The following is a 26,424-nucleotide window of genomic DNA, read 5'->3' on the forward strand; positions in this document are numbered from 1 at the left end:
GCCTCACTTCTCCAGGGCACTCTCCGCATTCATTGTGATAGGATCAACCTCCCTCAGCCATTATGTGATTTACTGTTGCTTCCCAGTCCTTCATAACTCCCAGCATTTCAAAAAGATCCACCCAAATTATAACATGACCAAATTACACTTGCAGCACCGAGACCAAAACCATTTATAGCAAATGTTAGTTGGTATGGGTCTGTGGTGGTATACAGTATGTGGTTCAAATTGTGGCATGTTTTAGTGAGGTGGCAAGCTAACAATTTTGTTTCTCTCTGTATGACTCTTTCAATATACTGTCTCTGCTGTTTTTTTTGTTTTCTCTTACGTCCTAGAGGATGCTGGGGTCCATATTAGTACCATGGGGTATAGACGGGTCCACCAGGAGCCATTGGCATTTTAAGAGTTTAATAATGTGGGCTGGCTCCTTCCTCTTTGCCCCTGCTACCAGACTCAGTTTAGAAAATGTGCCCGGAGGAGCCGGTCACAGCTAGGGGAGCTCTACAGAGCTTTCTTAGAAAAAGTTTTTTTTTAGAGTTTATTTTTTTTACAGGAGGCTGCTGGCAACAGCCTGCCTGCAACGAGGGACTGAGGGGGGGAGCAGTGTCCGCCCTGCGAGGTCTGAGCCACTGTTTCCACTGACTGGATATTAAGCTCCAGAGGGGACAGATCGCGCCCCGCCACAGGGGAACGCTCACCCAGAGGCCAGCTGCCACCCCCTTGCAGAGCTGAAGTGTGGCGAGTGAGTCACTGTCCCCCCTCACAAGTGGGGGGTCAGTGTGAAGTTGGCGGCTTAAGGGTAGGAGCGCAGTATTAACTGCGCTACCGGACAGCTCAGCGGTACTTCAGTGTGGCGCTGTGAGGGGCGCCCTGAGCCAGCACCTGACCCTACACTGACCAAATGAAGCCTGTCGGGGTCTGCGGATCTCAGCCAGCACAAAATCCTCAGGCCAGTATAATCTCAGAAGAGCGGGAAGACAGCGCCATTAAGGGGGCGGAGCTTCTCAGTGCGGACCCAGCAGCGTTCAGCGCCATTTTCCTGCCTGCAGCACACTGCCAGTGGAAGAACAGGTCCCTCCAGAGCACCTCCAGCTATCTGTACGATACCAGGGGGTTGTAGATGGGAGGGGAGGCTGTATAAAGGCTGTGTCACCTATTAAGGGACACAGTCAGCGCTGGTTTGGGGTCTCCCTATACCTGTAATAGCGCTGTGTGTGGGTTGGCTCCAATCTCTGTGTCTCTCTGCCATTCTTGGGGGGGAAACTCTGTCTACCCTGTACCCTGTGTGTATGTGGGGTGATTGGGGTGCAATTGCAAATATGTCTAGAGACTCTGTTTCCTATGCTGCAGAGGATTTATCTTCCCAGGAAGATCCCATTCCATGTAATCAGGATTGCACTGTTGTAGCGCAGATCCCAGCTAGAGAGACGGAATGGTTAGCCTCTCTTAGGGGGACTATTTCTCAGATTTCAGATAGGGTTGCTAGAACTGAGCATGCCACTCAGGAACTGCAATCCTCTATGGTTGTATAGTCTGATACTGCTTCCTCGGGGTCCCCTGCGGTACATTCTCACAAACGTGCACTTGCAAAGATTATGCAGGATGACACGGACACCGATTCTGACACTGCAGACAGTGCTGGGGATGTGTCAAGGGGGACGGCAGCACTTGCTAGGGGGGTGCAGTTGATGATTGAGGCCGTGAGGGATGTGTTACACATTACTGACACAACTCCTGAGCAGGTTGAAGAGGCCTTTTTCACGGACAGTAAAAAGCGTCCCCTCACCTTCCCAGCATCTAAGGAATTAAATGCTATCTTTGAAAAAGCCTGGGAAAATCTGGAGAAAAAATTCCAGATCCCTAAGAGGGTCTTGGTAGCTTTTCCCATCCCAGAGGAAGATAGAAAAAGTGGGAGTCTCCGCCAATAGTCGACGCCTCTGTCTCTAGGCTGTCCAAACAGGTGGTATTACCAGTCCCAGGATCTACCACGTTGAAGGACCCGGCAGATCGCAAGGTGGATGCTACGCTTAAATCCATTTACACGGCTTCAGGGGCTATATTGTGGCCTACTATAGCCTGTGCTTGGATTTCTAAAGCTATTGCCAGGTGGTCAATCACTCTGCAGGAGAAATCGACTACGATGGATAAAGGTGACGTTGATTTATTTGTACACAATATTCAGGATTCTGCAAGGTTCCTGGTAGATTCCATGAAGGACCTGCGTTCCATGGCTGCGGGGATCTCCTCCATGTCCGTCTCGGCTCGCAGGGGTCTCTGGCTGCGCCAATGAGTGTGGAGGGCCTACCATATACAGGTCAGGCTCTCTTTGGGGAGGCGCTGGATGCGTGGATTGCCGCGGCTACCGCGGGTAAGTCTCCTTTTCTCCCCTCAGCTGCACCGGCTATGAAGAAGCCTTTTACACCAGCCACGTCACAGCCCTTTTGGACCGCGAGGCATAGAAAGAACAAGCCTTCGAACACCTTCTTCAGAGGTGGTCATGCTAAAGGAAAAAAGCCTGCTCCCGCTGGCTCCCAAAACCAGAAGCCTGCTTCTGATACCCCAAAGTCCCCCGCATGACGGTGGACAGCTAGGCCTGGAGGAAGGTTAGGTGGGGACAAGACTCCAGCATTTCAGTCACGTCTAGGTGTTGTCTGGCCTGGACCCCTGGGTACTGAATATAGTGTCCAGGTACAGGTTGGAGTTTCAAGATCTCCCACCTCACCGTTTCTTCAAGTCAGGCTTGCCAGCTCTGCCGGCAGACAGAACAATTCTTCTGGAAGCTATCCAAAAATTGGTGGTGTCCAGGTTCATTGTTCCAGTTCCACCTCATCAGTGGAACAAAGGTTACTATTCAAACCTTTTCGTGGTACCAAAGCCGGATGGTTCGGTACGGGCAATTCTGAACCTAAAATCTCTGAATCCCTATCTCAGGTAGTTCAAATTCAAGATGGAGTCTCTGAGAGCTGTCATCTTAGGTCTGACGGAGGGGGAGTTCCTGGTGTCCCTGGACATCAAGGATGCGTACCTCCACATTCCCATTTGGTCGCTGCATCAGGCATATCTCAGGTTTGCACTGTGGGATGATCACTATCAGTTTCAGGCGCTGCCGGTTTTGCCTCTCCACAGCAACAAGAGTCTTCACCAAGGTGATGGCGGAGATGATGGTTCTCCTCCACAAGCAGGGGGTGAACATAATTCTGTATCTGGACGATCTCCTAATCAAGGCGTCGTCCAGGGAGAAGTTGTGGCGATCCATTGCTCTCACAACACATCTGCTCAAGGAGCACGGTTGGATCCTGAACCTTCCAAAGTCTCATCTTGAGCCGATAAGGAGGCTGTCTTTCCTGGGGATGATCCTAGACACAGAAGTGCAGTGGGTATTTCTGCCGGTGGAGAAAGCATTGGTGATTCAGTCAATGGTCCGAGATGTCTTAAAGCCTACCCGGTTATCGGTTCATCAGTGCATCTGCCTTCTGGGGAAGATGGTTGCCTCCTACGAGGCTCTACAGTACGGAAGGTTTCATGCTCAATCCTTTCAGCTGGATCTCTTGGACCAGGATCGGGATCTCACCTACACATGCACCAGAGGATACGTCTGTCACCGAAAGCCAGGATTTCGCTCCTCTGGTGGCTACAACTACCACACCTTCTGGAAGGCCGAAGGTTCGGAGTTCAGGACTGGATCCTTCTAACCACAGATGCAAGTCTAAGAGGTTGGGGAGCAGTCGCTCAGGGGGAAACCTTCCAAGGAAGGTGGTTGGATCAAGAATCCCTTCTCCCAATAAACATTCTGGAACTAGAGCCGTGTACAACGGCCTTCTGCAAGCAGCACACCTTCTACAGGATCGGGCTGTTCAGGTGCAGTCGGACAACGTGACCACAGTGGCCTACATAAACCGACAAGGCGGAACGAAGAGCAGGGCTGCCATGTCAGAGGTGTCAAGAATCCTCCTCTGGGCAGAAAGGCATGCGGTGGCGATGTCAGCAATCTTCATTCCGGGTGTAGACAACTGGGAAGCAGACTTCCTCAGCAGACACGATCTCCATCCGGAGGTGTTCGAGGAGGTAACTGGCAATCCCCATTGGCTCCGGACTGGCCAAGGAGGGCTTGGTACGCGGACCTGCTGGATCTTCTGCTGGAGGATCCAAGACCCTTACCTCTTCGGGAGGATCTGCTACTGCAGGGGCCGTTCGCTTATCAAGACTTACCACGGCTACGTTTGACGGCATGGCGGTTGAACGCCAGATCTTTGCTCGGAAGGGTATCCCGAGTGAAGTCATTCCTACCCTGATACAGGCTAGGAAGTGGGTAACGTCTAAACATTACCATTGCATTTGGAAAAAATATGTTTCTTGGTGTGAGTCCAAGAAATTTCCTGCGGTGGAGTTTCAACTTGGACGTTTTCTCCTTTTCCTACAAGCGGGTGTGGATATGGGACTGAGATTGGGCTCCACCAAGGTCCAGATCTCTGCTTTGTCCATCTTCTTCCAAAAACAATTGGCTGTCCTCCCTGAGGTTCAGACCTTTTTGAAAGGGGTTCTGCACATCCAGCCTCCCTTTGTGGCGCCAACGGCTCCCTGGGATCTTGATGAGTTGTTGCAGTTCCTGCAATCAGCTTGGTTTGAACCTCTACAAGAGGCTGATATCAAGTTTCTCATGTGGAAGGCAGTCACTTTGTTGGCCTTGGCTTCTGCACAACGTGTGTCGGAATTAGGGGCTTTATCTTGTAAAAGTCCCTATCTGATCTTCCATGAAGATAGGGTGGAACTTAGGACTTGTCCACAGTTTCTGCCTAAGGTTGTATCGGCTTTCCATATCAACCAACCTATTGTGGTGCCAGTAGCTACTGACTCCTCATTTGCTTCAAAGGCCTTGGATGTTGTTAGGGCCTTGAAGATTTATGTGAAGAGGACGGCTTGTCATAGGAAAAGTGACTGTTTGTTTGTCCTCTATAATCCAAATAAAATTGGGTGTCCTGCTTCTAAGCAGTCGATCTCACGCTGGATCAGGTTCACTATCCAACATGCTTATTCTACGGCAGGATTGCCGTGTCCAAGATCTGTAAAGGCCCACTCTACTCGTAAAGTGGGCTCTTTCTGGGCGGCTGCCCGGGGTGTCTCGACTGTACAACTTTGCCGAGCAGCTACTTGGTCTGGGTTGAACTCGTTTGCCAAGTTTTACAGGTTCGATACTTTGGCTGCTGATGACCTCAAGTTTGGTCAAGCAGTATTGCAGGAGCCTCCGCGCTCTCCCTCCCATACTTGGAGCTTTGGTACATCCCCATGGTACTAATATGGACCCCAGCATCCTCTAGGACATAAGAGAAAATAGGATTTTAATTACCTACCAGTAAATCCTTTTCTCGTAGTCCGTAGAGGATGCTGGGCGCCCGCCCAGCGCTGCGTTTTCCTGCATTGGTTTTATAGTTCAGTACTGCCTGGTTCCTAGGTAAGTTCTGCGTTGTTTACTGTTTTAGCTGTTGCTGAGTTTTTCCAGCATGTTAGCCGGATTTGCCTGTTGTGTGAGCTGGTATGAATCTCGCCACTATCTGTGTAATTCCTTCTCTCGAAGTATGTTGTCTCCTCGGGCACAGTTTCTAGACTGAGTCTGGTAGGAGGGGCATAGAGGGAGGAGCCAGCCCACACTATTAAACTCTTAAAGTGCCAATGGCTCCTGATGGACCCGTCTATACCCCATGGTACTAATATGGACCCCAGCATCCTCTACAGACTACGAGAAAAGGATTTACCGGTAGGTAATTAAAATCCTATTTTTCTTCTTTACCATTGAAGTTATGCTATGACAGTGACTCTTATAGAAGGCTGTCCCAGTGATGACTTTGCCCCATTAAAACCTCCACCAAAGAATTTGTACTGTGAGGCCAATATGTGCACTTACAGTGAGATGCTGAGGTATCAGAAGATCTCTCTGGCGAAACTGCAGCCTATATGCTGCAGGGACTAGCGTCATCTGGAGATAGCCTTAATCTTTGGGGACAAGCTGCGCTCTTCAAAGTTTGGTAAATTGGCCCAGACAGCATGTCCTGTTGAATTTTATGGCTATTGTGATCATCAGTGAAAGTTGGCCTAATGTAGGTGATATTTCCTCTGTGGACTTTTCTAAGATTGTCATTATATGGAAATTGCTGATTTGGCATAATATTTTGGTGGTATCTTAATAAATAGGCCCCTTAGGGGGGTATTCAATTGTAGTCAGAACTGCCGTCTTGTTGGAAAAACGTCAGTTTCCGACTTTTGTAGGTTGGAAACTGTTCCGACCTATTCAATCCCCCTGCCGTTTTTCGGTCAAATCGGCAATTCTGACTTGTCAGAAAACACGTGGATCGGCGGAATAGCCGTGGCTCCACATGTTTTGTCGGAAGCACAGCCAAATCCGACAGGTTTTAGCCCCATTTCCGACAATGTCAATCCGACTTTAAAAAAAGTCGGATTGGTATTGTCAGGAACAGCCAAATCCGACAGGATTTGGCCGCTCATTAAATACTGACATGTCGGATCTTTTCCATCAGAGAGGATCTGACATCAGTTGAATATACTCCTTAATCTCTTATCTGCCAGGACTGTGAAGTTTTTGTGTACAGTGTTACAGCATATCTATAGGGTTAGCAAATGTTTTATAAAATAGATTCTAATAATGTAGCGTGCCATTAATAAAGAAAAGCAGCTCTCTCTGGTATATTAGTAAGTGCAGTCTGCCGTTACATCACAACTTTGGCACAAATGTAATAGCCGGTGAGGTGAGGGCAACAGTGACATTCTGACATTTCAGCCACTAGATGTAAAGCAGCAATTTTTCAGAAAGACAAAACCAGGTTACATAAATAAATAGATAAATGTGACTTAGATATTGGATAGCTCGTTTACCTCTCAATCGAGAAGAGGACGTGGATGCGGCCCACTGTGGGTATGATAGAGAGTATGGCCACCACTGGAGGGCATGGCCATGGCTCTTTGGTGTGCATTTTTTCCCTGGAAAACACCAGTTTTAAATCCGCAGACAGTGGAGCCACCTACCTCTGCTGAATGGAGCAGTACCTTCTAGCACTCCACAAATTGGGACAAACATCTAATCTGAGAACAAGAACAGGGGATGTGTGTAGATTGTAGATAAATAGATATAACATAGATAGACAAACCAGGCCATAACTAGGAGTGAGTCAGCAGTGCCACCGCCCTGGACACATGTATTTGGCATGCAGAGAGCCTGGAATAGCACAATGAAGCCCAGGAAGCCGCTTTCTGGAGTATCCAAATGCTCCAGGCGCTCAGCCTCTTACTAGTCCCGGTGGCAAGCCACCAAATCCTGAGGATGCTATGGGCGCTCACCTCTTACTAGTCCTGGTGGCAAGCCACCACATCCTGAGGATACTACGGGCGCTCAGCCTCCCACTAGTCTCGGTGGCAATCCACCACATCCTGATGATGCTCTGGGTGTTCAGCCTCCCACTAGTCTCGGTGGCAAGCCAACACATCCTGAGGATGCTCCAGGTGCTCAGCCTCTCACTAGTCCAGGTGGCAAGCCACCACATCCTGAGGATGCTCCGGGTGCTCAGCCTTCCAATAGTCCAGGTGGCAAGCCAACACAACCTGAGGATGCTCTGGGCGCTCAGCCTCTCACTAGTCTCGGTGGCAAGCCACCACATCCTGAGGATGCTCTGGGCGCTCAGCCTCTTACTAGTCTTGGTGGCAAGCCACCACATCCTGAGGATGCTCTGGGTACTTAGTCTTTTACTAGTCTCGGTGGCAAGCCACCACATCCTACGGATGCTCCGGGCACTCAGCCTCTCACTAGTCCAGGTGGCAAGCCAACACATCCTGGGGATGCTCTGGGCACTCAGCTACTCCGGGAGCCATTCATGCTTGTTGATGATATCACATGCTTGGGGGCAGTGGCGGCACAGGGTGCATTACTGCTCTGCTTTGGCCCTGAGACGTATAGACAGACAAATAGGCTTGTTACATGCACAAAAGACATCCAATTTACATGCAGTAGAATAGTGTATAATGGAGAGGTACTGGTCTTTCCATTACAGTTTTATGAAGTGATTCGCACCCACCTCACTGATGGCTGTTTCTCAGAACTGGGACATTCTGCATATTTTCCATCAAAGAGAGTGAGAAACATGCAAGAATACATTTGTGGGTGATAATTGATTCCTCTAAGAGCAAGTGATAAAATTAGATTACTAAGACATTGCTGATTACTTGTAGTTAACTCTATCAGCGCAATATACAGAGCCGCAATTACCTTGGTCTTTTCTGTTCACTCTCCTTTCTATCTTATCTTTTTCTATTTTTTTCTCTGTCTCCAACTTGAAATCTCCTCTCCTTTGGAAAGGTGACGGACATGATGCAGAAAGCCCTCTTTGACTTCCTGAAGCACAGGTTTGATGGGAGGTGAGGGAGAGAGAAATCATGATTCTGGCACATTATATACAGACGTATTGTATATGAAGCATGTCTTAGGTTTACTGTGTTAACTTATTATAATATGTTATGGATTCCTTTGTGAAGTACAGTGAAGCGTTACACAACTTAACAGGACATGTTTATTTTGGGCAGGGAGACAGTTTGCACAGACGGAAGCTGCCATTGGAGCAATAAGGTTGAGAATGCTGCCTGTACATCCACTGAATATCAGTTTTGAACACAAAATGGCTGCCTTCATTGTATATGGTTATGCTTTAAAGAAATGTTTTTCCATGTAGCAATTTGTGTTATATTATACCCCATGTTTGTGCTGTCTACAGTGGAAAAAGGCGCAATTATACAATATTTAAAATTTGTATGAGACTTGAATTAAATGTAAAAAAGAATGGAATTCATACACTACTCCCTTTTAATAGTTACTCTCTACATCATACAACTACAGTATTTTAATCATCAGCCCAGTAGTAAAAAGCAGCAAGCCCATCCCTCTAATCATGCATCAAATAGTCTTCATAGCTGTAAATACAAGAGATTCGGGGGAGACAGTCCCGGGCGCTAATGAACATATGTCATGTATGGTATGGCATATACAATACGTTCCTTCGGGTATAATTCGGAACGGATCTGTTTCCTTTTTCGCTCCTTCAGACGTCACTGAGTGCTTAGTTTCAGGTTGATGATGAGATGAACATAGAATAAAAAAAAATACAAAAATGTGTAGAACAGTTTTTAAATAAAAAAATGAGTGTCCATAAAGACTTGTAATTTAGATATCCAAAGAAGTGATAATCCACGTGACAGAAGTGTACCCAGACTCACACTTAAAGGGACAGTGATGTGCAAACAAGCTTTCCTTAAAACAGTGACGTGCAGTGCTGTCGTTGATCATGAACCTTTATATGGGCGTACCCCACTCACTGTGATTGTGGAACAAAGAAAGCATATAAAGGTATCTTAAAAATCTAAAATGATTCCGTGGATGGAAGAGCGTACCCCACTCACAGAGATATGGATGGTGCAAAGCACATAAAGGTATCTTTAATTAGGTATCTTTAATTTTGCATGTGAGGTGATTACATGAATCAGCAAACGTACCCCACTCACGGTAATGTGGAATGATCCAAAGCACATAAAGGTATGTTTTGCTTTAGCCGTCCCTGTAGTGATCTCAAGGAAGGTTTCCAACCAAATTCACATATATGGGTAAAAAATATATATAGTGTCCACACGATTATAAAAACCAGTAAAAATGTATTCCAGGAAAATTCCCACACAATGGGAAAATGATAAAAAAAAACATGATAAAAAAAGACAAGAAGACAAGAAACATCCAGATACAAAGTTCCTCCAAGAAAGATCAAACAATATGGAAAAAACAATACCGCATACCTTTCTTAAGGGTGAGATAGCAAAAAAATTGTCTGTCCACACTGCTTTCTGTCGGAAAGGAGTATGGACAGACAATTTTTTTTGCTATCTAGATTCAAATATAAATCTCTCTGCACATGTTACATCTGCCCCACCTGCAGTGCAGAATGGTTTTGCCCATTAGTGTGTTTTTTTTTGGTTTGCTAACAAACTTGAATAACCCCCATATTCCGCAGCGCTTTACATAGAATATTTGGCCATTCACATCAGTCCCTGCCCCAGTGGAGCTTACAATCGACAGTATATTCCCTACCACATGTACACACAGACACATTCATGCTAGGGTTTATTTTGTTGGGAGCCAATTAATCTACAAGTATATTTTTGGATTGTGGAAGGAAACCGGAGCGCCTGGAGGAAACCCACACAAGTATGGAGAGAATATACAAACTCCACACAGTTAGGGCCATGGTGGAAATCAAACCCATGACCTCAGTGCTTTGATTCAGTAATACTAACCATTGCGCCATCTGTACTGCCCAAATCTCTCTGCAGGGGTCAAAGTATGGTTATCAGTCACACACAAACTCATAGCTGTCAGCAAATCAGGTAACAGAGGGGTGGGGGGGGGGGGGAGAGAAGGATTTTACAGTATACAGAGCTCAGAAGGGTGTATCAATGTCTCTCTACTATCACAGCAAGCGCCATGTGAATGTGGGTACCATGGTAGCTCATGGCACTGTGGAAAATTATGAATCAATAATAGCACCATTAGGAAACAAACCAAAGAAATATAATTACAGGTACCAGCATTCTTCACTGCTTTAATATTCATTATTTCACATGTGGATCAGGCTGAATTATACACAGATCGATCAGCTAGCCATTGTCTTTGTAAAGAAACAAGGTTTATAGGAAATTCTTGTAGATGCCAAGGGATATTTCCGCATGTATATCTGTTCTAGCAGGCTCTTAGAGCAGAATTGGATGCAATGACAGAAAGTGCAATGGCTGGTAGTGAGAGAGAACATGGAGCTGTAGTATACTTTACTTTGCAATATGCATGCCTTTTCATCAACAAAACTCATTTTATGCAATTCGTGCATCTTAATATGGTATGGTTTCCTGTTTTTCCTGTTTTTAAAGGATATCCATCACAAGGGTGACTGCGGACATTTCTCTTGCCAAGAGATCAGTTCTGAATAATCCAAGCCGAAGAGCGATAATTGAACGTTCAAACACAAGGTCCAGTTTGGGTAAGAATTTTGGGAATAGTGAATATGGTCATGAATGCAACTTTATCTTAAATATTAAACAAGGAAAATGAACTTGGCATTTGATTTATTTATGCAACTTGCTTATTAATATGACTAAAATCAATGCAATATTATTTGGTAACTTTATAACAGGGATGGCCAGACTTTTGGAGTCAGTGATCTACTCTGAAAGCCAAAAAGGCCCCGAAAAAGGGTGCATGACCTTGCTGCAAGGGGTGTAGGGAAATTCTTGTTCAAAATCACACATTGGCCACCACAGTAATAAACACATTAACCCACACAGGGAAAAATTCAAAAACATTGCCCCACGGAATAAAAGAAAAAACACACTGCCCCTCAGAGAAAAATCAAATTGCCCCCACCGTAAAAACACACACATTCACCCCTGCAGACTGATCTGTTAGAGAGGAGCGCCTAAGTCCAGAAGCAGCCTCAGTGTGGCGAGCGGGACTCTGGGCGGCTGTGGTTACTGCAGTAGCGGATCTTGCCACGGGCAAGCAGGACTTTTGCCCGGGGCGCCGCCTTCCGGAGGGCAGCAGCGCCATCCGGAGGGCACCGCACCATGGCAAGATCCGCTGCTGCTGTGCCCCCCGCTGCCCGGTCTGTCCCGCTGCCTCACGCTGTGAAGGGAACTAGACGCGTAGCATCTAGTTTCCTTTCGTGGAGAGGACCTTTACTGTGCGGTGCGCGATGACGTCATCGCGCACCGCACATCATTTCAGCGGCGCTCATACTGTACAGGGGGCGTAACTGACCACGCCCCCTGTATGAAGCCACGCCCCCATTGCCTGCCCGGGGCGTTGCAAGCGCTCGAATAGGCCCTGGGTTACTGCCATGTCCGCCAATCCTGGTTGGTAGATGGTCCCGCCGTCAGTCATACTGCACTCCCTAGCCATTTCCTGCCCCCATGTTCCCTCAACCCAGTTCCCTGGCTGTCATATCCTCTGAAAGACTATTAGGGATATTCAATTTGGCCCGGGGTGCCGGGTGATAAGTATCGGCCGGTGGGGGCTATTTAATTGGCCCCGATAAGCCGGCGCGTGCCGCGGCTTATCGGGGGTTTTGCTTCGCCTGCCTCCGGCAGGCGAAGCAAAATGCCCGATAACAGCCCCGTTTTCAACCGAAAACGGGGCTGTTTCACCCGAAAACACACAGGTTTCACTGAACCTGTGTGTTTTCGGGTGTAAGAGGACTTGTTACCGGCCAAGCAAATTAAATAGCCCGACCGCAGCACCCGAAGAAACATCGGGGGTTTTTACTCCCGATGTCTCTTCGGACCAAATTGAATATCCCCCTGTGGGTTAGATGCGTCATCGCTTGGAGAGTGATAAAATGGAAAGTGATAAATGACCAGCCAACCAGCTGCTAACTGTCATTTTTCAAACAGGGCCTGTGACATGGAAGTTAGGAGCTGATTGGCTGGTGCTGTTTCTCTCTCCATTTTATCACTCTCTAAGCGATGATACATCTAGCCCTGTGACTTGTGACAGCCTCAGACAGTAAAACTCAGCCTGATTCCTATTGGCTATTGCTGTCACAGTGACAGCCTGCAGAGCCAGCCACGGCTTCAGCTAGCCGTAGCTGCTTCAGTTTGGCGTAGCAAGCTAAAAAGAATCAGCCTGATTTTTATTGGCTGGTGCTGGGGCTGCAGATTGCTTCTGCCGCGATCGACGCCTTGGCCACCTCTGCTTAAAACTAGAGATGAGCGCCTGAAATTTTTCGGGTTTTGTGTTTTGGTTTTGGGTTCGGTTCCGCGGCCGTGTTTTGGGTTTGAACGCATTTTGGCAAAACCTCACCGAATTTTTTTTGTCGGATTCGGGTGTGTTTTGGATTCGGGTGTTTTTTTCAAAAAACACTAAAAAACAGCTTAAATCATAGAATTTGGGGGTCATTTTGATCCCAAAGTATTATTAACCTCAAAAACCATAATTTACACTCATTTTCAGTCTATTCTGAATACCTCACACCTCACAATATTATTTTTAGTCCTAAAATTTGCACCGAGGTCGCTGTGTGAGTAAGATAAGCGACCCTAGTGGCCGACACAAACACCGGGCCCATCTAGGAGTGGCACTGCAGTGTCACGCAGGATGTCCCTTCCAAAAAACCCTCCCCAAACAGCACATGACGCAAAGAAAAAAAGAGGCGCAATGAGGTAGCTGTGTGAGTAAGATTAGCGACCCTAGTGGCCGACACAAACACCGGGCCCATCTAGGAGTGGCACTGCAGTGTCACGCAGGATGGCCCTTCCAAAAAACCCTCCCCAAACAGCACATGACGCAAAGAAAAAAAGAGGCGCAATGAGGTAGCTGTGTGAGTAAGATTAGCGACCCTAGTGGCCGACACAAACACCGGGCCCATCTAGGAGTGGCACTGCAGTGTCACGCAGGATGTCCCTTCCAAAAAACCCTCCCCAAACAGCACATGACGCAAAGAAAAAAAGAGGCGCAATGAGGTAGCTGTGTGAGTAAGATTAGCGACCCTAGTGGCCGACACAAACACCGGGCCCATCTAGGAGTGGCACTGCAGTGTCACGCAGGATGTCCCTTCCAAAAAACCCTCCCCAAACAGCACATGACGCAAAGAAAAAAAGAGGCGCAATGAGGTAGCTGACTGTGTGTGTAAGATTAGCGACCCTAGTGGCCGACACAAACACCGGGCCCATTTAGGAGTGGCACTGCAGTGTCACGCAGGATGTCCCTTCCAAAAAACCCTCCCCAATCAGCACATGATGCAAAGAAAAAGAAAAGAAAAAAGAGGTGCAAGATGGAATTGTCCTTGGGCCCTCCCACCCACCCTTATGTTGTATAAACAAAACAGGACATGCACACTTTAACCAACCCATCATTTCAGTGACAGGGTCTGCCACACGACTGTGACTGATATGACGGGTTGGTTTGGACCCCCCCAAAAAAGAAGCAATTAATCTCTCCTTGCACAAACTGGCTCTACAGAGGCAAGATGTCCACCTCATCATCACCCTCCGATATATCACCGTGTACATCCCCCTCCTCACAGATTATCAATTCGTCCCCACTGGAATCCACCATCTCAGCTCCCTGTGTACTTTGTGGAGGCAATTGCTGCTGGTCAATGTCTCCGCGGAGGAATTGATTATAATTCATTTTAATGAACATCATCTTCTCCACATTTTCTGGATGTAACCTCGTACGCCGATTGCTGACAAGGTGAGCGGCGGCACTAAACACTCTTTCGGAGTACACACTTGTGGGAGGGCAACTTAGGTAGAATAAAGCCAGTTTGTGCAAGGGCCTCCAAATTGCCTCTTTTTCCTGCCAGTATAAGTACAGACTGTGTGACGTGCCTACTTGGATGCGGTCACTCATATAATCCTCCACCATTCTATCAATGTTGAGAGAATCATATGCAGTGACAGTAGACGACATGTCCGTAATCGTTGTCAGGTCCTTCAGTCCGGACCAGATGTCAGCATCAGCAGTCGCTCCAGACTGCCCTGCATCACCGCCAGCGGGTGGGCTCGGAATTCTGAGCCTTTTCCTCGCACCCCCAGTTGCGGGAGAATGTGAAGGAGGAGATGTTGACAGGTCGCGTTCCGCTTGACTTGACAATTTTGTCACCAGCAGGTCTTTCAACCCCAGCAGACTTGTGTCTGCCGGAAAGAGAGATCCAAGGTAGGCTTTAAATCTAGGATCGAGCACGGTGGCCAAAATGTAGTGCTCTGATTTCAACAGATTGACCACCCGTGAATCCTTGTTAAGCGAATTAAGGGCTCCATCCACAAGTCCCACATGCCTAGCGGAATCGCTCCGTGTTAGCTCCTCCTTCAATGTCTCCAGCTTCTTCTGCAAAAGCCTGATGAGGGGAATGACCTGACTCAGGCTGGCAGTGTCTGAACTGACTTCATGTGTGGCAAGTTCAAAGGGCATCAGAACCTTGCACAACGTTGAAATCATTCTCCACTGCGCTTGAGACAGGTGCATTCCACCTACTATATCGTGCTCAATTGTATAGGCTTGAATGGCCTTTTGCTGCTCCTCCAACCTCTGAAGCATATAGAGGGTTGAATTCCACCTCGTTACCACTTCTTGCTTCAGATGATGGCAGGGCAGGTTCAGTAGTTTTTGGTGGTGCTCCAGTCTTCTGTACGTGGTGCCTGTATGCCGAAAGTGTCCCGCAATTCTTCTGGCCACCGACAGCATCTCTTGCACGCCCCTGTAGTTTTTTAAAAAATTCTGCACCACCAAATTCAAGGTATGTGCAAAACATGGGACGTGCTGGAATTTGCCCATATTTAATGCACACACAATATTGCTGGCGTTGTCCGATGCCACAAATCCACAGGAGAGTCCAATTGGGGTAAGCCATTCCGCGATGATCTTCCTCAGTTGCCGTAAGAGGTTTTCAGCTGTGTGCGTATTCTGGAAAGCGGTGATACAAAGCGTAGCCTGCCTAGGAAAGAGTTGGCGTTTGCGAGATGCTGCTACTGGTGCCGCCGCTGCTGTTCTTGCGGCGGGAGTCCATACATCTACCCAGTGGGCTGTCACAGTCATATAGTCCTGACCCTGCCCTGCTCCACTTGTCCACATGTCCGTGGTTAAGTGGACATTGGGTACAACTGCATTTTTTAGGACACTGGTGAGTCTTTTTCTGACGTCCGTGTACATTCTCGGTATCGCCTGCCTAGAGAAGTGGAACCTAGATGGTATTTGGTAACGGGGGCACACTGCCTCAATAAATTGTCTAGTTCCCTGTGAACTAACGGCGGATACCGGACGCACGTCTAACACCAACATACTTGTCAAGGCCTCAGTTATCCGCTTTGCAGTAGGATGACTGCTGTGATATTTCATCTTCCTCGCAAAGGACTGTTGAACAGTCAATTGCTTACTGGAAGTAGTACAAGTGGGCTTACGACTTCCCCTCTGGGATGACCATCGACTCCCAGCGGCAACAACAGCAGCGCCAGCAGCAGTAGGCGTTACACGCAAGGATGCATCGGAGGAATCCCAGGCAGGAGAGGACTCGTCAGAATTGCCAGTGACATGGCCTGCAGGACTATTGGCATTCCTGGGGAAGGAGGAAATTGACACTGAGGGAGTTGGTGGGGTGGTTTGCGTGAGCTTGGTTACAAGAGGAAGGGATTTACTGGTCAGTGGACTGCTTCCGCTGTCACCCAAAGTTTTTGAACTTGTCACTGACTTATTATGAATGCGCTGCAGGTGACGTATAAGGGAGGATGTTCCGAGGTGGTTAACGTCCTTACCCCTACTTATTACAGCTTGACAAAGGGAACACACGGCTTGACACCTGTTGTCCGCATTTCTGGTGAAATACCTCCACACCGAAGAGCTGATTTTTTTGGTATTTTCACCTGGCATGTCAACGGCCATATTCCTCCCACGGACAACAGGTGTCTCCCCGGGTGCCTGACTTAAACAAACCACCTCACCATCAGAATCCTCCTGGTCAATTTCCTCCCCAGCGCCAGCAACACCCATATCCTCCTCATCCTGGTGTACTTCAACACTGACATCTTCAATCTGACTATCAGGAACTGGACTGCGGGTGCTCCTTCCAGCACTTGCAGGGGGCGTGCAAATGGTGGAAGGCGCATGCTCTTCACGTCCAGTGTTGGGAAGGTCAGGCATCGCAACCGACACAATTGGACTCTCCTTGTGGATTTGGGATTTCGAAGAATGCACAGTTCTTTGCTGTGCTGCTTTTGCCAGCTTGAGTCTTTTCATTTTTCTAGCGAGAGGCTGAGTGCTTCCATCCTCATGTGAAGCTGAACCACTAGCCATGAACATAGGCCAGGGCCTCAGCCGTTCCTTGCCACTCCGTGTCGTAAATGGCATATTGGCAAGTTTACGCTTCTCCTCCGACAATTTTATTTTAGGTTTTGGAGTCCTTTTTTTTCTGATATTTGGTGTTTTGGATTTGACATGCTCTGTACTATGACATTGGGCATCGGCCTTGGCAGACGACGTTGCTGGCATTTCATCGTCTCGGCCATGACTAGTGGCAGCAGCTTCAGCACGAGGTGGAAGTGGATCTTGATCTTTCCCTAATTTTGGAACCTCAACATTTTTGTTCTCCATATTTTAATAGGCACAACTAAAAGGCACCTCAGGTAAACAATGGAGATGGATACTAGTATACAATTATGGACTGCCTGCCGAGTGCAGACACAGAGGTAGCCACAGCCGTGAACTACCGTACTGTACTGTGTCTGCTGCTAATATAGACTGGTTGATAAAGAGATAGTATACTCGTAACTAGTATGTATGTATAAAGAAAGAAAGAAAAACCACGGTTAGGTGGTATATACAATTATGGACGGGCTGCCGAGTGCCGACACAGAGGTAGCCACAGCCGTGAACTACCGCACTGTACTGTGTCTGCTGCTAATATATAGACTGGTTGATAAAGAGATAGTATACTCGTAACTAGTATGTATGTATAAAGAAAGAAAAAAAAACCACGGTTAGGTGGTATATACAATTATGGACGGGCTGCCGAGTGCCGACACAGAGGTAGCCACAGCCGTGAACTACCGCACTGTACTGTGTCTGCTGCTAATATATAGACTGGTTGATAAAGAGATAGTATACTCGTAACTAGTATGTATGTATAAAGAAAGAAAAAAAAACCACGGTTAGGTGGTATATACAATTATGGACGGGCTGCCGAGTGCCGACACAGAGGTAGCCACAGCCGTGAACTACCGCACTGTACTGTGTCTGCTGCTAATATATAGACTGGTTGATAAAGAGATAGTATACTCGTAACTAGTATGTATGTATAAAGAAAGAAAAAAAAACCACGGTTAGGTGGTATATACAATTATGGACGGGCTGCCGAGTGCCGACACAGAGGTAGCCACAGCCGTGAACTACCGCACTGTACTGTGTCTGCTGCTAATATATAGACTGGTTGATAAAGAGATAGTATACTCGTAACTAGTATGTATGTATAAAGAAAGAAAAAAAAACCACGGTTAGGTGGTATATACAATTATGGACGGGCTGCCGAGTGCCGACACAGAGGTAGCCACAGCCGTGAACTACCGCACTGTACTGTGTCTGCTGCTAATATATAGACTGGTTGATAAAGAGATAGTATACTCGTAACTAGTATGTATGTATAAAGAAAGAAAAAAAAACCACGGTTAGGTGGTATATACAATTATGGACGGGCTGCCGAGTGCCGACACAGAGGTAGCCACAGCCGTGAACTACCGCACTGTACTGTGTCTGCTGCTAATATATAGACTGGTTGATAAAGAGATAGTATACTCGTAACTAGTATGTATGTATAAAGAAAGAAAAAAAAACCACGGTTAGGTGGTATATACAATTATGGACGGGCTGCCGAGTGCCGACACAGAGGTAGCCACAGCCGTGAACTACCGCACTGTACTGTGTCTGCTGCTAATATATAGACTGGTTGATAAAGAGATAGTATACTCGTAACTAGTATGTATGTATAAAGAAAGAAAAAAAAACCACGGTTAGGTGGTATATACAATTATGGACGGGCTGCCGAGTGCCGACACAGAGGTAGCCACAGCCGTGAACTACCGCACTGTACTGTGTCTGCTGCTAATATAGACTGGTTGATAAAGAGATAGTATACTCGTAACTAGTATGACTATAAAGAAAGAAAAAAAAACCACGGTTAGGTGGTATATACAATTATGGACGGGCTGCCGAGTGCCGACACAGAGGTAGCCACAGCCGTGAACTACCGCACTGTACTGTGTCTGCTGCTAATATAGACTGGTTGATAAAGAGATAGTATACTCGTAACTAGTATGACTATAAAGAAAGAAAAAAAAACCAAGGTTAGGTGGTATATACAATTATGGACGGGCTGCCGAGTGCCGACACAGAGGTAGCCACAGCCGTGAACTACCGCACTGTACTGTGTCTGCTGCTAATATATAGACTGGTTGATAAAGAGATAGTATACTCGTAACTAGTATGTATGTATAAAGAAAGAAAAAAAAAACCACGGTTAGGTGGTATATACAATTATGGACGGGCTGCCGAGTGCCGACACAGAGGTAGCCACAGCGCCGTGAACTACCGCACTGTACTGTGTCTGCTGCTAATATATAGACTGGTTGATAAAGAGATAGTATACTCGTAACTAGTATGTATGTATAAAGAAAGAAAAAAAACCCACGGTTAGGTGGTATATACAATTATGGACGGGCTGCCGAGTGCCGACACAGAGGTAGCCACAGCCGTGAACTACCGCACTGTACTGTGTCTGCTGCTAATATAGACTGGTTGATAAAGAGATAGTATACTCGTAACTAGTATGTATGTATAAAGAAAGAAAAAAAAACCACGGTTAGGTGGTATATACAATTATGGACGGGCTGCCGAGTGCCGACACAGAGGTAGCCAAAGCCGTGAACTACCGCACTGTACTGTGTCTGCTGCTAATATATAGACTGGTTGATAAAGAGATAGTATACTCGTAACTAGTATGTATGTATAAAGAAAGAAAAAAAAACCACGGTTAGGTGGTATATACAATTATGGACGGGCTGCCGAGTGCCGACACAGAGGTAGCCACAGCCGTGAACTACCGCACTGTACTGTGTCTGCTGCTAATATATAGACTGGTTGATAAAGAGATAGTATACTCGTAACTAGTATGTATGTATAAAGAAAGAAAAAAAAACCACGGTTAGGTGGTATATACAATTATGGACGGGCTGCCGAGTGCCGACACAGAGGTAGCCACAGCCGTGAACTACCGCACTGTACTGTGTCTGCTGCTAATATATAGACTGGTTGATAAAGAGATAGTATACTCGTAACTAGTATGTATGTATAAAGAAAGAAAGAAAAACCACGGTTAGGTGGTATATACAATTATGGACGGGCTGCCGAGTGCCGACACAGAGGTAGCCACAGCCGTGAACTACCGCACTGTACTGTGTCTGCTGCTAATATAGACTGGTTGATAAAGAGATAGTATACTCGTAACTAGTATGACTATAAAGAAAGAAAAAAAAACCACGGTTAGGTGGTATATACAATTATGGACGGGCTGCCGAGTGCCGACACAGAGGTAGCCACAGCCGTGAACTACCGCACTGTACTGTGTCTGCTGCTAATATAGACTGGTTGATAAAGAGATAGTATACTCGTAACTAGTATGACTATAAAGAAAGAAAAAAAAACCACGGTTAGGTGGTATATACAATTATGGACGGGCTGCCGAGTGCCGACACAGAGGTAGCCACAGCCGTGAACTACCGCACTGTACTGTGTCTGCTGCTAATATAGACTGGTTGATAAAGAGATAGTATACTACTAATATTATATATACTGGTGGTCAGGTCACTGGTCACTAGTCACACTGGCAGTGGCACTCCTGCAGCAAAAGTGTGCACTGTTTAATTTTAATATAATATTATGTACTCCTGGCTCCTGCTATAACCTATAACTGGCACTGCAGTGCTCCCCAGTCTCCCCCACAATTATAAGCTGTGTGAGCTGAGCACAGTCAGATATATATATACATTGATGCAGCACACTGGGCTGAGCAGTGCACACAGATATGGTATGTGACTGAGTCACTGTGTGTATCGTTTTTTTCAGGCAGAGAACGGATATATTAAATAAAACAAACAACTGCACTGTCTGGTGGTCACTGTGGTCGTCAGTCACTAAACTCTGCACTCTCTTCTACAGTATCACAGCCTCAGGTCAATCTCTCTCTCTCTCTCTCAACCCTAATCTAAATGGAGAGGACGCCAGCCACGTCCTCTCCCTATCAATCTCAATGCACGTGTGAAAATGGCGGCGACGCGCGGCTCCTTATATAGAATCCGAGTCTCGCGAGAATCCGACAGCGTCATGATGACGTTCGGGCGCGCTCGGGTTAACCGAGCAAGGCGGGAAGATCCGAGTCGCTCGGACCCGTGAAAAAAAACATGAAGTTCGGGCGGGTTCGGATTCAGAGAAACCGAACCCGCTCATCTCTACTTAAAACTTTACTATTTACATCTAATTAACCAATTTATATAATATAAAGCCATTTTCATAGTGTACCTATCTGTTGCTTAATAAACATTTTCTCACTATACCCACATTCAGTGATCATTTTAGTCTTGGCGCATTCATTATATTTAGATTGTAGGCTATTGTGCCCAGCATATATTTTGTTTGTCATTTGGTGTTTGAGTATAGCACTTGTTTATTCCAGAAATCATTTTTATTTTTCCTGTTCAGCCATTCCAGTACACCCAGTGGCGGCTTTAGTTAGAGTGGCATCTGAGGCTCATTAATGATTCTACCTCTTTCAGGATGTATTGAGGCTGTTAGACACATCTGGTCATTGTTATGCAACATTGATGCTTTTGAAAATTTACTGCTTGTGGAAAGCAGCCACAAACATCATCTTCTAACAGTGCTTTCAAATATAGAATTTGCAAAGGCAAAAGAGTCATCCAATGTCCCAATTACAGTGCATATGTAAGATGCCTGTGACTGGGGTAACATAACACTTCATAAGCAAGCACAAGAGGTGGGTGGGGGGGGGGGGGGTTCCAGGTGCCCATCAACCCCCCTCCTGGCCAACAGCTCAAATCATGACAACAATTTCAATATATTGTATAATATGATTTGACTAGAGCTGGGGCCACAATATGCAGTATAAAGAATGGAACTGAGCTGCTGCACATGCTCGGTGACAGCAACTCTTCCTATCAAGTGTGTGTGTGAAATTAAACACTCAAGCAACACACCAGACCAGTCTTTAGCTTGTTCATTGCTAATGATGCCCCTTCCTTTGGCTGGCCACACTTGCTTTAAAATTGAGCATATAGAAACCCCCCCTCTTAAAATCCTGCATTTGATCCTACTTTCTGTCCATTGTACCATTGGACTGCCTTGGTTGCATGGGCTGAGCTAGTGGTTGAGTAAGCCCTGTGAGGCCATAGACTGGAAGGCATTTATTTCTTGAGCTTGAAGTCCTGGGTCAAAATAAAGCCAGGAAGCTCCATTGTACAACATAGAAGTGAGTGGTTCATTGCCTAGATATACAGTATGGGGTAAATTTACTAAGATGGGATGTTGTCCATAGCAACCAATCAGATGCCAGGTATTATCTTCTAGAAGGTGCTAGATAAATGAGAAGTAAAATCTGATTGGTTGCTATGGGCAACATCCCATCCTAAATAGAACTCCCATCTTAGTAAATTTACCCCTATGTCTTCAGTGGTGGAAGTTCAGCCCTAGCACCCTGAGGTACGATCGTTCCCCCTTAACTACCCACTTCCTTTTCCCTTACCCCCTGTAAAAAAAACTTTATCTTTCTTGCTCACTGAACTTCATCCCCAGGTCAAGGTGGATAGGGACTGTGGGCTCAGCATGTAAATGGCGGTTTGCTGCCCCTCTTAACACTACAGGCAGCATGCGGCCCCTGACTACAGATGATGGTATCCAGTGCCTTCACTCTGCGCCTTGCTGGTACCGCCTCACCACATCTGGAGCTCAGAGGCAGATGCTTCCATTGCCCTTGTACAAATATAGGGAATATAAAATGATGGCAGAATTTACTTGGTCACACTTGCGTCTTTTATTTTACTTCCACTGTTTGTTTGCTCTTGCATGAATACGCATTTTTAATTCATGTGTATGATTGCAAAATTATTTCTAAAAGAAAATGTTATTGTCATTTATTCTTAGAGTGCAGGGTAGTATTTCAGGCTAATTGTTGCTGGCAACAGCTAGACATATTTGTCTGTACACATTTCCTCATGTAACCGTTAAGTTTTAAAATCAGTTTAGGAATTGTGCTCCGGAACGCTAGGCATCTAAAGCGGTTTTCTAAGTGATGAGTGACATGGCTCTGTAACACGGGCTCCACTCACCTAGACTGACAATGGGTGTCACTCTGAATTAGTGTGTACTTTAACACAACAAATCCAGTTACATTGTGATGTAAGCTGCAGTCCCTGCCAAGGTTGTTGTGAAAAGCAGGGATCGGGCACAAAAATCAATAGCCTGAATGAAATGTTATCCAGCATGGGGCTTCCGCTTCTAATTAAACTCCAACACCAAGTACATTGTTCTGTTTAATATTTCCATTGAGATATTTTTTTTTTTGATGGATTAAGAACAACACTGGCCATATATGAAACCAGTGAACACTGCATTATATATTATTGCAATCGGTTTTTCCCACCTGTGTTAATTTAATGGAATCCTTCATAACAAATAGAAGCTTAACTAGAAAAAGCATAGCAGCAGCCTATTACACTAAAAGTAATTGCAACATAATTCAGTTTAATAACATAGGCTATTAAAATACTTAACTTATACGTTCTCCAAACCAACACCATCTTCTTTCAATTTAAATCGGTCATGCATCACATAACTGAAAAACCGTCCCCCAATAAACCTGGTACACTATGCCGAAACTGCATTGTGTGTGTGTGTGTGTGTGTGTGTGTGTGTGTGTGTGTGTGTGTGTGTGTGTGTGTGTGTGTGTGTGTGTGTGTGTGTCTATGCACACAGTGGATGCTTAGTCAATTAATTGCATTTGTTCACTTCTACAGCCATACTGTTACCGTGTGAATGTTCTCACTGTATTTTAAGCCTCATAGTAAGCACTGTGGATATATACAACCATCACTGGGAAAAGTGATAATTAGATGTGAATTGCAGATTTTTCAAACTTGATAATTTGATTCTGTGTGAACCCGATGATTATAGATAAATATAATATCATTGTTTTCATGTCTTTTGTTAGCCATGAGTTTTGTATGATACTATAGTAAAATGTAAATATACACTTTGAAGTGTTTATGATTGGAATTTACATAATTTAGATTGGACAAGATTGGAACCTGTACCCACATGTATTTCTTCTATAGAATTGTTTGTATATGGAATCTTTGTAGCCAAAAACATTTGTCTTAGATAATGTTTGGGGTTTTTTTTAATTTGTTTTTATTTATTTCTTTTTCAAGTGAATTTAAAATGAAATCACCTTTGTATAGTTCAGTCAGCCATTTTGTCGCCTGCACCATTATTCAACTTACAGTATTATTGTACCAGGAAGTAACGTTAGTTCACATCATCACTTGAGCCTACCCTGGGGAAGAGCTCTACATTACAGTGATAGCTGGCGCTATCGCCTCATCGGGGCAGAAGATGGCGTGAGCTATTGGGCCAAGCTCCATAAAGTGTAACTTAATAAAATGGATCAGACCACAATCCCCACTGAAAATATTGGGAGTGCGGTTTGCAGCACAGTTTGCTTGACACAGCAAACAAATTGCCCGAATAGCACTATCTATCTATCTATCTATCTATCTATCTATCTATCTATCTATCTATATATATATATATATATATATATATATACAGGTTGAGTATCCCTTATCCAAAATAAAAAATCCCAAATTTGTGGGTCCCCTACTGAAACGTCGACCTATCCAGCGGTGTGTCGTCTCTTCTTCTTTCCGAGTGCCTCCATTTGGTTTGTCGTCTGTATGCTCTGCATGAGGTTGCGCACCGGAACAAGTTGGTCTTATTGAAACTGTGAGTGCCGGACATATGGTATATATATATATATATATATATATATATTTATATATACACTATATGGACAAAAGTATTTGGCCACACCTGTTAATTCGAATTCAGGTGTTTCAATCAGACCCGCTGTCACAGGTGTATAAAATCATGCACCTAGCCATGAAGTCTCCGTGCATTACGCAAACTGTGAAGTTTGATGTAAGCAGGATAATGGTATGCAGGGTTTGGGCTAGGCTATGGTGGCCAATCCCAGGATCGGGATCGGCAGGATCCCGGTATTTAGGGCCAAAAATGGCCGGGATTCAATCCCGGGATTGGAAGCTCCAATCCCGGGGATTGAGGGATCAGCGTTGAGCGTCCACAGGACGCTCAGACGCTGCCCGGCTTCCTCTTTCCGGGTCCCCAGCGCAGCGTGAGAGGTCAAGCTGTGCTGTCAGTGGCTCCCAGCAGCGATCAACGGATGTTCCCCTCCCGCCCTCGGTATATGGTAAGTTATATGTGCGGGGCGGGCGGGGTGGGGCGTGGGGGCGTCCTCCTAGCTAAAAGCCAATCCCGGGTATCCCGGGAATCCCGGGATTGCCCATTTTTCAATCCCGATACCCGGGATTGAAAAAATGGCCCGGGATTGGCTTCCCTAGGCTAGGCCCCTTATATCCAGTGACGGCCAATCTTAATGCTTCAGCATACTAAGACATTTTGGACAATGTTATGCTTCCAACTTTGTGGGAACAGTTTGGGGAAGGCCCTTTTCTATTCCAACATGACTGTGCCCCAGTGCACGAAGCAAGGACTATAAAGACATGGTTTGATGAGTTCAGTGTGGAAGAATTTGAGTGGCCTGCACACAGCCCTGACCTCAACCTCATTGAGAACCTTTGGGATGAACTGGAACAGAGATTGCAAGCCAGGTCTTTAGTGCCTGACCTCATAAATGCTTTACAGAATGAATGGGCACAGATTCCCACAGAAACACTCCAAAATGTTGTGGAAAGTCTTCCAAGAAGAGTGGAAGCTGTTATAGCTGCAAAAGGGGGACCAACTTAATATTAAAGTATATGTATTTGAATGCAATGTCATTACAGTCCCTATTGGTGTGTAAACTGCGCGTCCAAATACTTTTGTCCCTATAGTGTGTGTGTGTGTGTGTGTGTGTGTGTGTGTGTGTGTGTGTGTGTGTGTGTGTGTGTGTGTGTGTGGTGTGTGTGTCTGTGTGTGTTTGTGAGTGTGTGTGTGTGTATGTGTGTGAGTGTGTGTATGTATAAAAAGCCGTTACTCACTCACTCACTGACTCATCACTAATTCTCTTACTTCCCGATATGTTAGGAAGCGTAATTAGAATTTTAATAAACCTCCCCTAAGGGGATGAAAAGAAGGTTGACATAATGACATCATTACCGATGCATGGCTTGCGTTGCGGGAACGATAACGCCCAAACAGACAACTGGATTAACATTTGGATTGCACCTCCAGTGTGTAGAATTTAATAAACTACAAAAATGCGAAAGTCCTCACTCACTCACTGACTCATAACTAATTCTCTTCCTGATATGGGAAGATGAAATTTAACATAGGTATTCTGCATGTGGGAAATAGGATGAGTACGTAATTAGAATTTTAATAAACCTCCCCTAAGGGGATGAAAAGGGGGTTGATATAATGACATCATTACCGATGCGTCGCTTGTGTTGCGTGAATGATAACGCCCAAATTGACAATTGGATAAAAATTTGGATTGCACCCCCAGTGTGTAGAATTTAATAAACTACAAAAATGGTCCT

At 45.8% G+C, this 26,424-nt stretch overlaps 1 protein-coding gene across 2 annotated transcripts in view; it reads left to right on the forward strand.

Annotated features, from left to right (window-relative positions):
* The window catches only part of CACNB4 (calcium voltage-gated channel auxiliary subunit beta 4), a 115,255-nt gene that overhangs the window by 71,600 nt on the left and 17,231 nt on the right, over positions 1-26,424 (forward strand). For both annotated transcript variants that reach the window (XM_063933541.1, XM_063933542.1), the window contains exons 8-9: positions 8,360-8,418; positions 10,966-11,075. In XM_063933541.1, coding sequence (XP_063789611.1) covers positions 8,360-8,418; positions 10,966-11,075 — 169 coding nt within the window. The remainder of the gene's footprint in view (positions 1-8,359; positions 8,419-10,965; positions 11,076-26,424) is intronic.

The sequence above is a fragment of the Pseudophryne corroboree genome, chromosome 7 (assembly GCF_028390025.1).
Source record: "Pseudophryne corroboree isolate aPseCor3 chromosome 7, aPseCor3.hap2, whole genome shotgun sequence".
In the NCBI taxonomy this organism is placed as follows: domain Eukaryota; kingdom Metazoa; phylum Chordata; class Amphibia; order Anura; family Myobatrachidae; genus Pseudophryne; species Pseudophryne corroboree.